This window comes from Pelecanus crispus, chromosome 8, assembly GCF_030463565.1.
Source record: "Pelecanus crispus isolate bPelCri1 chromosome 8, bPelCri1.pri, whole genome shotgun sequence".
Lineage (NCBI taxonomy): Eukaryota > Metazoa > Chordata > Aves > Pelecaniformes > Pelecanidae > Pelecanus > Pelecanus crispus.
In genome coordinates, this window is record NC_134650.1 from 756,893 (window position 1) to 772,436 (window position 15,544).

The following is a 15,544-nucleotide window of genomic DNA, read 5'->3' on the forward strand; positions in this document are numbered from 1 at the left end:
TGGGGATGATGAGAGAATGGTTGCACAGCAAAATAAAGCAAAACATAAAAGGCGTCAAGAACGAGTTATGGAAATATATTAAAAATAAGAGAAACTCTGAAATTAAATGCATGCCTATTACTAACTGGGAAAAGTGAACAAGCAATGGGCTGCCGAGAGTCTGGAATATTCTTTCTTCAGCAAGAAAAAGGATGAGACAGGAGGGCGGGCCAGAATAAATAACCGAGAACTAGGTAGGACTGGCGTGTTTGTGACATTAGGGCTGGCTGAAACTCGCCCCTCGGCGGGGATGGATGGGCTGTTTCTGCCTCTAACCACGGTCGCAACCTTCATTTTTTCACCTCCTCTTTAACCCTTTCCTCTCACTTCCATGCCCTTTCAAATCTCACAGCCCATTCCGTTTTCAAGTTTCCCTCTAAGCCTGGTTTTCTTTCCCATCGCTATTTCCTGGAGCTTGCAGCGACCATTGCCGTAATCTCACCACTCACTCGACAGAGCAGAGCACTTGTATTCACTCGCTGACATTTGTTGCAAAACTTTCGTGGCTCCGAATGAATAACAGTTAATCTTGATGCTTACGTGCTTCTTTAGCACCCAAAAAATATTCAGAATTGTGGTCTTTTGGGGCTTGCTGGTAATTTCGAACACTCACAAGGTAACATTGGTGTATTACTTCATGGACGTTTTGTCAAGGAATTATTATAATGTTGGAGTCCTTTGATCTGCACCGCTTATTCCCCGCTAAAGCTCCCTGCCCTCCCGGGAAGGGCTCTGCGGGCTCTGGGGCTCCCTGCACTCGGGGTGGGGAGCGGGGGGAGCCGGGAGCCTCCAGCCCGGGCTCAGGACCCCCACGCCTGCCCCGGGAAGGGATGAGGGCAGGGAGAGCGGCCCTCGTTTGCCACGAGCCTCAATCAAAACCACCTTGGAATGAAGTGGCTCAAAGAGACGGGTGGTGTTAGGAAGAGACGTTGGACTGGGTGCGCGTTTCTGGTTGTTTAACAAGGAAAAACGGGAATCGCGCTGGACTGTTTCTGCACTTGATGACTGACGTTTTCAAAATCATCTGTTCATTGTATCTGCCAAAATATTTTTTCTAATATTTTAATAGTCTGCTAACAGCAAAACTCAATGTAATTTAAAAAAAAGAGGAGAAAGATTAAAAAAAGCCATAGCAATACAAAGCATTTTGCTTTGGAGCCAAATGAAATTAACTTGAAATTAAGTCTTTCTAGATCTTCACTTCATTTAAAAAAAAAAATATTTAATTAAAATAATTTTTTAAGGCCTAAGTCAGTTTTTTCCAAGGTCTGTCTTTGCCTTTTTTCTTTTGAAATTTGGTTTGGCTGTTGAGATACCAAGCCAAAAATATCCCATTGATTTCCCAACTTTATTTAGGACATAAAACAAGCCTTTATCTACCCACACGGAGCAACCAATGTGGTTTTTACTGTACAGGGCGCTTTCCTGCTTTGCAGGCCTTTCACAAAATAAATCTTCAAGCTGAAGTTTTCAGAAAGACGTACATCGGGGTCACCTTTTTTTAATGTCTTCATAAGATGTAGGAAAGACAAGGAAAGGCAGCTGAACCACCCTGCAGAAAACCACCCCGCTGAGGCTGGGGGAAGCCGGCAGAAACGCTCTATGGGCAGCCGATCTCATTGCTTATCGTTCCTCCTGGTGCTGAAGCACAGGCAGCTGCGGGCGTATCTCAAATCTGATTTCTTTCTCAGGCTTTGGCTGGTTTCTGTCCGCTCTTGGATGTACCAGATCCTCTGCAAGGCATCTGGTTTGCTGTATTTAAAGTAGGTTAATTGCAATGGCAGAAACTGGGGTGCTAATTAAAGCCAGTGATAAAGACAAGGTGTGCCTGGAGGTAGCTCGCTCGGGGCTGAGGGCAGAGGGCGCGGCTTTTCCCAGGTGTGGCTGCGGTCCCGGGGTGAGCAGGGACCGGGGGTCCGGGAAGGGCGGCAGGGAACGGGCAGATGACATTTCCCCGCTGGCATTGCCTGGTGGTGCGCAGAGCTCCCGAGCCGGAGCCAGCCGCCTGCTATTTCGTTTGTTTTGATGGATTTTCCTCCCCTTCCTACGTCCAGTTGCTTTTTGTTAATCCAAGGCAGCGTTTCGTTTTAGTGGGGTGGTAGTGGCAGCAAAATGTTCAGCCAAATATTGCAGATATTGGCATGCTCCCTAACTGCAGGGTTCACTGTCTCTTTAAATTCAGTCAGGAAAACACCATGAGAAGCTCTGGAAAAAACTCAGCTAAAGGTTGTTGAAAATTTACGTAGAGTATTTGCTGCCCAGTAGCAGAGAGGCAGAAACTACAAAGAAAAAACACCACTGGTGAATGGAAAAGGCTTTTTTCCTGTGATGCCATGCAATACTGCAGCTACAGCAGTAGTGCTAAATGAAATAAATAAGGGAGAGGTGAGTCTTTCGTGTTCTCTTATGTGAAAGCCTCTAAAATCAGTGGGAAGCTGAGCAGAAGGGAATAGCGTAGTATGTTGAACTGCCCGCTGACACTTTTCAGGCTATCAGACAGAGACCAACGGGATGTTTTGGCAAGACCTTTGGGCTAAGGGCAACCTGAGCTCGTGAGCCCAGACCCGTGTGGGTTTTGGTGCCGAGGAAACGCTTCTTTTCTGCCTGCGGTGCCTCTGACTGCTGCAGAGCGCGCTGCCTCTCCCAGAGAAGCCTTTCCCTCTCTCTCTGCTTTGTGGGTGGTTCTAACTTTTTTCAGTGATGCCTCATTTTTTCTGATTCCCCCCCGCCCCCGTTTTCTCTGTCATGCCTGAGTGAGAGGTGACCGTCGTGCCGTGCCCCGCAGGAGGTACGTCAGGCTCTCCGGGCGGCCGGAGACCCAAGGTGCCCCCCTTGCCGCGGGGCTGCCCACAGAGCTGCTGGGAGAGCCCAGGTGAGGCAATGCAGCAGGTAAATTCCGGGGTGTGGAACCAGAAACTCCCTCTTGCATCAGTGCGATGTGGTGCGCAGTCTCCAGGCGAGATGCTTTTCTCTCCTTGACCGCTCTGCCAGCAGCAACGGTCATGGCAGATGCACCTCAACGCCCTGTCCCCATTCTCAGCTGATATGAGGCCAATAGAGGAGAAAAGATACTTTTTTTTTTTAAAAAAAACCCCTATTTTTGGCATTTGGCATTAGCTGTGCTAGGGCAGCCATCCAATGCATCTGAGTCTCCCTCTGTACAAAACAAAGAAGCGAATTAAAAATACATACGTGTGTGTGAGGAAGCAATTCAAAGCATCTCCTCATAGCTGGGAGAAATGTGCACTATAATTATCTTAAATGAGCTAGTTATAACTTCCTCGTTGTTGGCAGTGGATTAATGTAAGACCACACATTCATAGCACTGGTATTTAAAAAAAAAAAAAAGAGACAAGAAAGTGTGTGAGGCCGGCTGGGGTGGGGGGTCACCGGGGAGAGACATTAAAAATTGTCAAGAAAGGAGGAAAGCCAAGCCAGGGAGCGCAGTGAAGAGGAGAGAAATTTGATGGAGGCTGTGAACACCCGTAAACCTCGTGCCAGGCGACTCAACCTAAAACCACCCTGAGGAGCATCGCAGCCCCGCGGTGGCACCATCTCTGCACGAGCAGACGGAGCCGCTGCCTGCCATTCCCCAGGGTGAGTGTGAGGACGCGGCCGTAAGCGTCCCTGCGCTTGGGGCTCATTTACTCCTTCACCCATCGCCAAGCAAGGCCCGCTGCAAAACGACTTCGGCGAGACACAGCTAACGTCAGATGGGATCCTCCCGTTTCCCCGCTGCTCCGACTTCTCCAATCTCCACGACTGTGTAGATGAACACACGGGATGAGTGACAAATTAATCCTTGGAATAGCTTATTGCTCTTGACGCCCAGGGGTGCTTCCCTCTGATTTAGTGCACGCCAAAGGGAGGACGGCAGGAGCCATTTCGGCAGGAGCGAGCCCCAGGAGCGCTGCCCGCTGCGGACATCCCCGACCCGGCACCGCTGCCCGACAGCAGCATCGGACCTGGCCCCTAAACCGCAGCGCGCACCTTGCTGACTGCAGCGGCGGAGGCAGACCCGTGGGGCTGAGGAGGCTGCTGGCAGAGGCATCAGGAATGGCCTCAGACGCGTTTGGACCTGCACCCGGGTGGTTTCCCAGCTCTGATTTTCATAACTCTGCACAGGGAATGCCCCGGAGTCGCTCTTTGCTGCGCCTCGTCCCTTGAAGGCAGGCAGCCACCCCAAGCACGCGGCCTCCTCCTGCGCCAGCGGAACGTCTTTGCCGTAAATACCAAGGGCCTGATCCGGATCTGGGTTTCATGGGTGTCACCCCACGTGCAGGGAGGCAGTCGCTCCCCAGGACCTTGCGCAGGAGAACCGGCTCAGGAGCGGGATGCCTGGGGAGCCCCGGCCCCCCGAGCTGCAGCGGCGGCAGCACTGCCAGGGCTGTCCCAGCCTGGGAGAAGCCGGCTGACCAGAAACAGGCCTGGGGACACCGCAAAGGAGCTGTGACAAGGCAGGCCAGCCCCAGTTGTGTCACCTGGAAAGCCTGAGGGGACGGAGATAGCGCCGAGGGAGACGCAGTCACCCTTGGTGCACGGTCTGCAGGGCCCACGTGGGAGGCAGCGCAGCCCCCTGCTCCGCGCCAGCTCTGCCTTCCTCTCCCACCCCCTGGCACCGCATTATTTGTGCAGAAGAGCTAAATATCTGCGCTGCGCAGCGGCAGCCATATTCCTGTAGATACACGATTTCTGTATCACATAACAGCCTCCTTGAGAGGAACAATTTATTTCTAGGGTAGTGCCAGGAAGAAGAGAAATCCAGTCCTGGATGTCTTCCAGTTTGATTTTTCTCCCACTAGGTACTGTGGGTTCAATCTGCAAGTGTTTTTTGATTATTTTTTATTGGAGCCATTTGGAGCAGGACTGGCATGGGTTAGAGGGGACTGGCACACGGGTGTGCTGCACGGGGCGGCATCGGGGGTGCTGGAGCCAGGATTCACCAGGACTTGCTCTTCAGGGAAACATGTCAGATTGCGCCAGGGGAGGTTTAGGTTGGATATTAGGAAAAATTTCTTCACGGAAAGTGTAGTCAAGCATTGGAACAGGCTGCCCAGAGAGGTGGGGGAGTCCCCATCCCTGGAAGTGTTCAAAAAACGGGCAGAGGTGGCACTTGAGGACATGGTTCAGTCTGGTCTACCCTTGATTGGTTTAGTGTGGACTTGGTAGTGTAGGTTAATGGTTGGACTGGATGATCTTAAAGGTCTTTTCCAACCTAAATGATTCCATGATTCTATGATTCTATGTCAAATTGGATCCTGTAAGCCTCTAACTCCATCACGCCGGCTCCATGCTTGGGTAGCAGGAGTCCAAGTACAGCCTAAATATTCAACGACACTGAGTGCTCCAGAGAACCTCCCACCCAGAAAGCTGCCGCTGCGGAGCAAAGAAGGGTCAAAACCAAAGGATGGAGAAAGCTCTTCCTACCAACCCTATCTGCTTTTCTTTAAAGAACTGCGTGGTGCGAAGAGGCGGTATGCAATAGGCGAGGGCACATTTCATTGCCCAAGACCCACACGTGAGCGCTAGAGGAGTACCATGGTGGCTGAAGAAATGTTAGAGTATCTCTGCTCTTGACTGCGGCCCAGCGTGACCCGTCCATCCCTGCAGGGATGCCCGCATCTTCAGGGCAGGCACCCCCACAGCACAGGGACAGGCTGTTCCACAGCACACACGGAAATATCCAGATTATCCAACGTCTGTAGGAAACGGAAAGCTCGTGTCCCGACCCCAGCATGCAGGCGGGGAGGGTGGTGAGGGAGAGGTGGCCAGTGGCCCCCATTCTCGGGGACAGTACGTGTTACCGGAGGCTGCTGCTGTGCCGGGTGCTGTACAAACGCAGCAGCGATTCCTGCCCTGGAGAGCGGGCGATCTAAAGACACTGTGCGGATGAAAGGTGGGGCGACAGTGGAAATGCTATCCCTGCTTTACCTGTGGGGATAGTACCAGGGGGAGCGTGAACCACTCGCCCAGAGGCAGACAGTGACTCCGGGACAGAACTGAGAGCACAACCCAGGCCACGTTCCTGATGAGCAGCTATTTACGCGCCGTGAATGGAGAGCTGGTTATTATCTACATACTGACGCCAAAAGACATGCTGGCTTTTCATAAAGAGAGATAATCAATAACAACTGCCGTCCATTTTGATTACTAGCTTTCTGCAAGCCGCCTTTAGCATCCTGCCACCGACTGCCCACATTTTGGTCGATGAATGAGCCCCACATCATCTCCTTTGTGTGCTCAGCGAGCGCAGTTTCAGGGCTCTTCAGGATCCAGTTGGATGAAAAGAGCTATTTGAATGTAAATTAATTGCCATTACAATTCTGTTTTTCTGCTTTTCAGCAGAGGAGATAACTTCATCCTTGTCACAGAGAACAAAACCATCAAAAGTGAACTTGTCATTTCAATCTCTTCGTATAATTATATTCTGAGGATTCAGACAGTTGGGTGGTTTCTGCATTATTTCTCCCCTGAGGAGGATTGCTCCCATCTTCCAAGCACGAGCAGATTGTGTGCACCGGGGAGGACAAAGTCAGTCCCCACCTGCTCACGCGGGTACCGGCGCTCACCAGGTCTGCCCGGTTCCCTCTGGGGCTCGCCGGGACGCGAGGCCAGCGCGGGTCGTGGCTGAAGCTGGCGGCCGCCCCGCAGCAGCAGGCCTTGGCGGGGGGAGGCTGGAGATGTAAACTGTACGGATTTAGCTGGGTATGCAAAACGTCGTCTTAAGCCACAGGTGTAAGTGGGTGTGATTTACAGACCAAAGAGATGGAAAGCAACCGAAGGAGTCCGCAGAAGCAGGCATTGGAGCCCGTTGCTGAGATGCATGGGTCTGGTTTCTGTGCTGCTACGTCCGCGCATCCGTGGCTGCCGGTGGACGACGGCAGCGGCGAACGGGAGCGCTTACGCCATCTGCTAAGGCCCCTTTGATATGCCACCGCACCCAGCCGCACGTCACTTCTGAACCTTGCCTGTTGTCACTCTGGCTTTGTAATGCCGAGGTGAAATGGCGAAGGGGGAAGTCGATTAAAGAAAACACGGAGCAGCTTTTATCACCGGGAGGCTGAGCGGACGCTGCACCAGGGACGGCTGAGGCACCGCCGCAGGTGCTGGGCCCCGAGGGGAGCGCCCAGCTGCGTGTCGCTAACGTCCCCACGGCTCCGGCAGAGGACAGTGCCGGGCCAGGCTTTATTTTGCCTGTGTGAAACCGCAAGAGAGATTGAGGTGGGCAGGAGGAGTGCCAAGGCGCGAGCAAGGCAGGAGTCGGACCCGAGCGTGGCTTTGCTTCGCAGACGCCCGCTCCTTGGTGCGGGCAGGGTTGCGCGGGCGGAGCAGGGACAGGCCCGAAAAGCCGTTCTGTGAGGGGAAAGGGGGGAGGCTGGCAGCGGCTGCTGCAGGGCGATGCCAGGGCCGGGGACCAGCGCGCTGGAGCTGCAGCGTCTGCACGAAACCTCTTCACGCCTCTTCCACTCACGGTTGCTGCTATCAGATGTTTGTGTCTCTGCTGCAGTCAGCAATCCCGGGCAGTGGTTAAGTTGTGTGTCATGGTTTTAAGCCGCACGGAAAACAAACTGTGTCAGCCCTCGGCGTGCCCGGTCATGATGCTCTGCCTCAGCACCGCAGTTCTCAGAAGTGGCTGTTTACCGCGCAGGGAGGAAACCTGCGTCCCGCTCCCCGCTCCTGCTGCTGCCCAGCCCTCTCCCTGCTGACTGAGTGCCCTCCCTGCGCTGGGAACGGCACCGCGCTGACGCCGGCCGTCACCCAGCGCTGCCGGGCCTGGGCAGCGGTGCCGCCGCTGCCTGCGGGCACGGGGCCCGGCTGCTCCGCAAGCCGGGACGGCACTGGCGGCAGGAGGGAGGCGAGGGACGGCGCTGGCCGCCGCAGCGGGCAGCAGGAAGGCGGGCGTCCGCGCTGCGTCCCTGCCGCCGCTCAAAGCTGCCAGCGCCCTGCGCCTTCCGATTGCCCAACAACCCAGGGTTTAGTTTTCATGTTATTTCGGGGAAGTGCTTAATTAGCGATGGTACATCTCTCCATTAGCCTGCCACCTCCGCTGAGCCGCCATTTGGATGGTGAATTAATGACTGTCGTAAGGTCACTGTCCGCCTGGCCTCGCATGGCCTCTTCTTGCCCAGACCTGGGGCTGGAGAAAGGACCCGCTCTCCCCTTTCTGTATTTCCATTTCCTAGGGGAGATCGACCGACTCCGTAGCCCAGTTACGCAAGGCGCAGGCCGATGCAGTTTCCCAACAGGCGAGGCTTGCTCTTTCCTCCTTGCAAAGCCAGTGAGAAATTCTGGGCCCATCAGTTGTTCAGGGCCCCAAGGAAACCCTTTTAAAGGGGTCGGATTGCCAAAGGACGCGCTCGTCTCTTAAAACCTGCCTCCTAAATTGTGTCCCCCGTCCTGGCATCAAAACAAAATGGAGGTTCCCCACATCAGGGTAAACTCAAATATCCACTTACAAGCTCATAAGCAAAAAATTTTCTTAAAAATAAAGGTCATGGTTCTCTATTCATTTGCACAGTGCCTTGCACAGTGGAGTCCTGATGCTAAACGGAGTTTGAATGCCTGAAAATTAGTAACAGCAGAACAAAGTCCAGGATTTACAAGCAAGCACCGCAGTTTTCCTTGTGAGAAGGGCAGAGGAGAGGTAAAGGACAACCAGACAAGGTTTAGACGGCAGCGGTGAATGGGTCTTCTCCCTGCCAAGATCCAGCCTCACCTCTCTCAGGGCGTCTTTTAGCTACAGCCCTGGCGTGCCGGCAGAGCTGCACGTGAACGCGCCTCCCTCTCCCTTCCATCCGGAGGGGAAAATTACAAACTCAGGCCAGTGACCAACTTTGTGGACCCGGGGACGGTGGCCAGCCACCAGCAGGGAAACTCTGCAAGAGGAAGGCTCTCAGACTTTCAGCCTCCTCGCTGACCACGATGCTTAACGGGTGAACACACATGCTGAGAAACCCTGCTGTTCTATTCCTGACTTGCCATCTGAGCCTGACTCATTGCCTTGGTAACAAATTAAAACACTTTTATGTGTTTGCAGCTTGGTACCTTATTTTGTAAAACCAGGGAAACTGGCTCCTGCTGTTGGCCGTGGAGGTCCTTTGGCTTTCCCCCGCCCCGCGGTATCGCCCAGGAGTGGCCCCGTGCCCCGTCTCGAGCCGTGGCAGAGCCGGCCGTGCTCGGCAGCGTGGTTCGCACGGCGGTTCAGGCAGCGGCGTGCGGCCAGGGCAGTCACTGGCGACGGGAGCCAGCATCGCTGCGACCCGCAGGGAGACAGCTGGGAGCCACGCTGCGGCAAAAGAACGATAAGTATCGCTGTGTGTTTTCCAGGCACCAATATTGGGATCAGCCGGGAATTGCCATGCCTGTCGCCATTTGCCCTAGCGAGGAGCATTGCTCGTCCTTCGGAAGCGCGGAGGGGAGTTTGCTGGTGACTGAAACGGGCTTGAACGCTGAAGACGATCACGCACCCACCCCAGCCTTCTGCAAAGCCGCCCATCACGCCATCCTGTCCCGGCGTGAGTACGACAGGGCCGCCTCGCATTTACAGTGCAACCGGGTGTTTCATCCTTCATCCCATCAAAACGATATTTTCTTTTTAAGCTTTCCATTGGGAACCTGACATAACCCTCACCCCCTGACCCCGAGGCCGTGGTTCTGCTTGCGCCCCTCTCCAGCGCAAACGAATGAATGGCTCAGTCTCCTGGTGTGCATAACACCGACCCTTCCTCATGGCTGAGCAATGCTCGCAGCTGCTGCAAAGCTTCCTGCTTCTGTGCTCTTGAATCTGTTGTTGTTGCACATGCAGCTTTTGGGGTGTGTATTGTCAGGCAATCTGTATCAAGGTGACTTCACTCTCGCTTTGCAGTAGATAAAAGTTCTAAAACTACATGCAAAGGAGGAAAAAGGTGTATGACGGTATCCTGCACAAGGTGCAAGCCAGCACTGCGGAACCAGTTCCTTGGGTCACACTCAGTGTTTTTTTTGGAATGAGACAAACCCTGCTGGGATGTGGCTGTGGAGGAGAACTGGGACAAGCACTTTCTCCCAGAAGGTCATGAGGCCACCCAGAGGATTTAGCCAAATGAAGTGGCTCCATTTCCAGATGAGGGACCCCGTGGCACAAGCGGCCACCACCCACAGCGGCTGCTGGGGGAGCGGACGCTCCTCCTCTCCAGTGGGAAATGAGCCGGCACCAACTCCTAAGGCAGAGCCGATGTGCCTGTGCAGAGTCCCCGGCTCTGCAACGCCTGCTCAGCGCTCGTCCAGCCCGAGGCTGATACGAGTCGCGTTACGAGGTCATTCCTGCCACTGCACAGGAACTCTTGGGGCTCCTTTGGCGGGGTGGGGAGGGTGCACAGTGAGTGGGTCGGAAAACGTGTTTGCCTCCGCTGGGTGCAAACATGAAGGTTGCTTTGAATAAGGTTTCAAGAAGATCCAGCAATCCAAGTCCTGTCTGTCAAATTCAGAAAGGAGTTGGAGATGTTTCTGGAGGAGAAGAAAATACCAAGCCACAGGCACTATATATAGACGTCCCTGTGAAGGTGGCGACGTTGGAGTGCGGTGTATTTTTATCCCAATAGAGGTGTTATCTGTCTATCTCCCATGAAATGCTGGAGGGTGGTGTTACAGCACGCAGTTCATGCAAAGAGAAAATAGCCGAAGTCACAGTTAAATTTGTGTGGTCTGTGTTTTCCAAAGGCAAGCTGTCATACTTGGAATTTTTCTCCTCTGGCTCACTGCCCTGTATTTGTTGCATGACAAAGTTCATCATCCAAGTAGCTGTTTAGTGGCCTGGATGGATTTTTGCTGTGCATAGGGTACAGTTTAGGTCTGCTACACATCAGAGAAGTACGGGAGTTTTGTGTATACCTCAGCACACACGATCTGTCTGTTCCCTCACCAGCGGCAAAGCCGTGTTTAGCTTACATTGGGGCTGAAGCCAGATAAGAAGGATGCTTCAGTATAAGATGTAACCACATCTGGCACATGCCAGGGGCGGTTCCTAAGAGTTCAAAGGCTTCAGCGTAGATTATTTATGCATTCGCCTCCTAGCGAATCCTTTTATTTTTAAATTCCAGACAGTTTTTTATGTGGAGATCCTGAAAATCCAAAGTCTTGTCCTCTCTGCATAGATGTTAAAGACCTTAAAACCTGGCCAGACGTTCCGGGAGCAGCTACCGGGCAGCGCCGATGGCCTCTGCGCAGCGCTGCCCGAGCGGCTGGCCCCTGCGCAGCACAGCCTGCGCATAGATACGCACGTACGCGCCCGTGTGCGCAAACCCAGCGTGTGCCCACCCCCTGTTAGCACATAGGAAGTGATTCAAAAAGTGGTTTAAACGCTAGCAAATAAGAAATAGTTTGGGATGGGCTGTAACTAGAAAACTCCCTGTTTTTTAAGGACCAACTCTGTGAAATTCCTGACTGCAAACTGCATATTGCATTACTGCTAATTCAGCAGCTCTGCTGGGGCCTGCTCGCGCTTCCCTCTCGGAAGGATACAAGTTCTTGGCTTTCTTGCTGAAGAGGGGATTTACTTTACTTTTTTGGCTTCACGGATGCTCATGAGGATGAAGAGCAAAAAGCTGGCAAGGAAACATCTCTGCTGAGAAGAGAAACTTTGATCAAACTTGTGATTTTTCTCAGCTCCGTGGAGTAAAGGAAGTTTATTTATAGAACGGCTTTTTTGGTAAAAACAAAACACATCCTGTATCCTGCTTTTGATGGCGTATCTGGCTGCAGTGCAGCATGGTGCACATTAATTTTATTTGCTTTGTAGCATGAAGTGGTGTAGAGTATTAGCGGTAATGAGCAGTCTGTGCAGATTGGGGCAGCCTTTGCTTGGCGAGCACACGACCTTCCACTGCAGTTGCAAATGAAGACTGCATTTAAGAGTACCCAGGAAGGCGACTGCGGTGGGATTAACTGTGGTGGAGCAGGGTTGCACCATAGCTGTTCTCACCGTGATTCTTGACAAAAAGCATCTGGTGCTCTGAGGTTCAAATCGTTTGGAGGCCTCTGCTCACCCAGCTTACTTCAGATGAATACCCTGAAACTCAGGCATGCCATGGTGTAGGGAGACAACAAGTCATCCCTATCGCTGCCTTGTTTCTCTGAGCCGCACCGGCACTTCCAAATGAGTCCTTGCTGCTGCCGGGTGAAGAGCTGCCGTTACCGGGCGCCCGTTCAGGGGAGGGTCCGTATGCATTAATATAATCCCACTAGAGCAGCTAAAGTAACGTGTGGGCCTGCCTGCGTGTATTTAAAACCACCAAAACCAAAATGTGACTAATACGTTGCATTCTTCACCTTGCAGCTGAAGATTCCAAAGTGTTTTATAATTAGTGAACTAATGAAGTCTAAGAGCATTTCAGTGTAACGTGTTCCATGTCACTTCACCAGAGAGGCAAGGGAAGGCAGAGGGCTCTCTCAGTGCTGCGGGGAGCCGGCCCGCAGCCATAGCTCACTACTGCCGATTCCCAGGAGCTTGGGTTTAAAACGCTTTTGGGAGCTGCAAACTGATGGATGTTGCCATTATCTAATATCAACAACAAGTTCCCACCTGTCCTGAGAACTAGTAAAAGAAATGCGAAGCAGGTGAGAGAGAAGAAAAAAACCAGACGAGCGTATTTGTGCTTTTTTGTCTGGGGCTGAGGGAGTCCGGTTGGAGAAACTACAAACCTTCTCGTTTTCAGCTGAAATGCCGCCCATAGTGACAGTGGCTGAAAACTGTGGCTGTCTGATGGTTCGTGCCTCGCACAAACAGCATCAGCAGCTCCCCGCAGCTCCCCTGGAGAGTGGGCTCACAGCGAGGGGCCTCGCTGGCCACGGCTCTGCAGCTCGCAGGAGCCGGCGGCCCCGCTGCAGAGCAGGGTCACCGGCGGCAGAGGCTGCCGAGCCGCACGGTCGCTGCGGCGGGGCCGTCTGCAGCCCGAGCACCGCGCTCGCCCCGGCCCCGCTCTGCTGTCCCACTCGGCCACTGCTCACCTAATGGGTGCCGCAGACGGGAGAGCGCTCCGGGGCTGCGCTGCGTCGCCCACCCACCCCTACGGCCCCAGCACCACCGCAACAGCATCGCCCAGCGCCTGTGGGCACTGAGCTACGTTTTGTCTAAGCTAAAGCCTAATTTATGGCCACGGAGATGCACGCAGAAGTGGACGGCCTCTTCCAGGCCGGCTTTGTGGCATCGCCCACCTGGCCCAGGCACTGGCTCCGTGCACGGGCGGGCACTCTGCCTGCCAAGCCGTGGGCCAGGCAGGGCTCCCAGGAAAGGGGCTCACTCCCAGGGCCACGCTGCCACAATTCCCAGTGGGAACACCTGAGAGAGGAGCTCCCAGGAGAGACCTGGGTTTATGTGTGATCCATCCAAGATGACTTATGGACACCACAGAGATTCCCTGGGATACGCACACCAGCCCGTACCCACAGGACGTAGGGGGTCCTCTACAGCTCCCCAGCAACACCCGCACGTATGCACCTCTACAGCACGCAGGATGTCTGCCTGGAAGTTTACAGCTCTGCAATTCTGAAAAATGCTCTGAGATTTAACAGTCAGTTGAGTCTAGCTTTGGAATGTTGTGAAAAGGTTTGTAGAGACATTGTAGAGAAGAATAGTTCAGGTGGGAGAAATGAAAATCCGGGAATATAACGTAGGAAAAGGTGAAGCCGCACGTCAGTCTCTACCCCAAATTCAATCTGAGCCAAGCTCCTTTAACAGGTCTCATATCATGTCCTCATTATTTAAGAAAAGCTTTTGTACTGTTAAAGAACGTTACAGAAACAACTTAGAATTTTAAAATTAGCCTAGTAAATCATCCCTAGATAAAGTTAGTAAGTAAGTAGAGTTTACTGTTTTTCATTAGTGAACCTCAAAGTATTTTGCCAGGGACATAAGCATCATTACACGCTCTCCTTCCTCTTCAATGGCTGGGGAAACTGAGGTGCAGCAACGGGAAATACCTTTCTCGACCTCTAACAGTTACAGCTTTGCAATTACTGATTTAATTGCTAGCAGTCAAAAATCAGTACATTGCCCCAAAGTTGAAAAGCCTGAAATGCTCCCCCCTGCCCCGCCCATCCCCCTGCCAAAATTCAGGAAGCACCTGAAAACTCCTGGGGAAAACGGCTGCTGTGAAGTTTTTGCAAGGAGAAGGGCAAGCTGGTTTTGTCTCAGCCTCAGAGTTAATGCAGTTACTGCTGTAATGAACTCGAAATAGTCAAATATCACAAGGAAATAGCAGCCAGATTTGCAAACAAAACGATCTCTCTTACTTTAGACATTTCTGCAATACTGCTAACAGGAAAGTTTCACAGGTCTTGGCACACGGGAATAAAGCTTTCTATGCTGACGGACAGAGTAAAGAACGTGGGCCCTCCTTACCCCTTCCATGTGGATCCTGGGATTTGTCGCCAGCCGGTGCTGATGAAGCTGCAACCCCCTGGGGACTCTCCTGATGGAGGCAGGGGAGGACAGGACCCCTGACCTCTGGATCGAGCCAAACCTGGTAACGTTTGGTCCGCACCTGACTCCATCCAGGAGGCGAATGAGGAGCAGGTTGGAGGGCAGCTGCTCGATGCTGCAGAGGACAAGGGTCCTGCACTCGGGGCACCGGAGCTCCTTCTGGGATTTCAGGATCCTCTGCAGACAGGGCTTGCAGAAAGTGTGCTGGCAGGGCAGCACCTTCGCTGTGGCGTCGAGCTTTTCAAAGCACACAGGACACTCCAACAGGTCAAGGAGAGCTAAATCATCCATCTTCAGTGCAGAGCTCCGTCACGAGCAGAGCTGGAGCTATCCACATGCCACATCCACCGGAGCGGGCTGAGACACCTTCCTGCTCCCGTGAGAACCGCACCAAAATCCTGGGCTCAGACAGCTATCCTGCACGGAGGGAGAGGGAGGAGGGAAAAAGAGCAGAACTTGACTGCTGGAGTATGTAATACATCCCACCTACATTGCAAAGCAGTGCCTCACCAGCCAATTTGCAAATGTATACTTTGCGCTCACATCCAAGTTTGAAGTGAGTCACTTGTGACTCAGTACGAGCAAGGGGCCGGCATTCGGGCTGACGCCAGAGGCAGGAGCCCCAGGTCCTGCTCGCCGGGCAGACAGATCCCGTAGCTCGAACGGGGCGAGCTGGCTCCCCGCCGCCGGCCGGGGCAGCACTGGCTGCAGCAGGACAGGCATGCTCAGCCTTACTCACGCTGCACGCAAAGTTGTCTTTAATGCTCCCCAGTCTGCGGATCATAACTGACACGACAGTAAAAAAATTTACCAGCTCAGGAGATAAGAGTCCCTGATAAACATCAGACTGGACCTGTTTACGCTCGGCTCTGGCTGAAAGCAACCGCTCGCTGCACACATCCCTTGCACACCTACACGCCGCCTCGTTTTTCAGATCAGTCCCGATTAAGCTCGCTCTCTACCCGTTTTGACAGTTCTATAAAAAGTGCTTCAAACACAAACACTCTCCGGAGGTACCTGGCAGAGACGCGAGGTGCTCCACAGTGC

The 15,544-nt window shown here is 53.2% G+C and overlaps 1 protein-coding gene across 1 annotated transcript in view; it reads right to left on the minus strand.

Moving 5' to 3' along the window:
• Positions 1-15,029, minus strand: part of SH3RF2 (SH3 domain containing ring finger 2) — a 42,464-nt gene extending 27,435 nt beyond the window's left edge. Inside the window, exon 1 of the mRNA XM_075715092.1 lies at positions 14,417-15,029. Coding sequence (XP_075571207.1) covers positions 14,417-14,788 — 372 coding nt within the window. The 5' untranslated portion in view covers positions 14,789-15,029. The remainder of the gene's footprint in view (positions 1-14,416) is intronic.
• Positions 15,030-15,544: the final 515 nt, after the last annotated feature.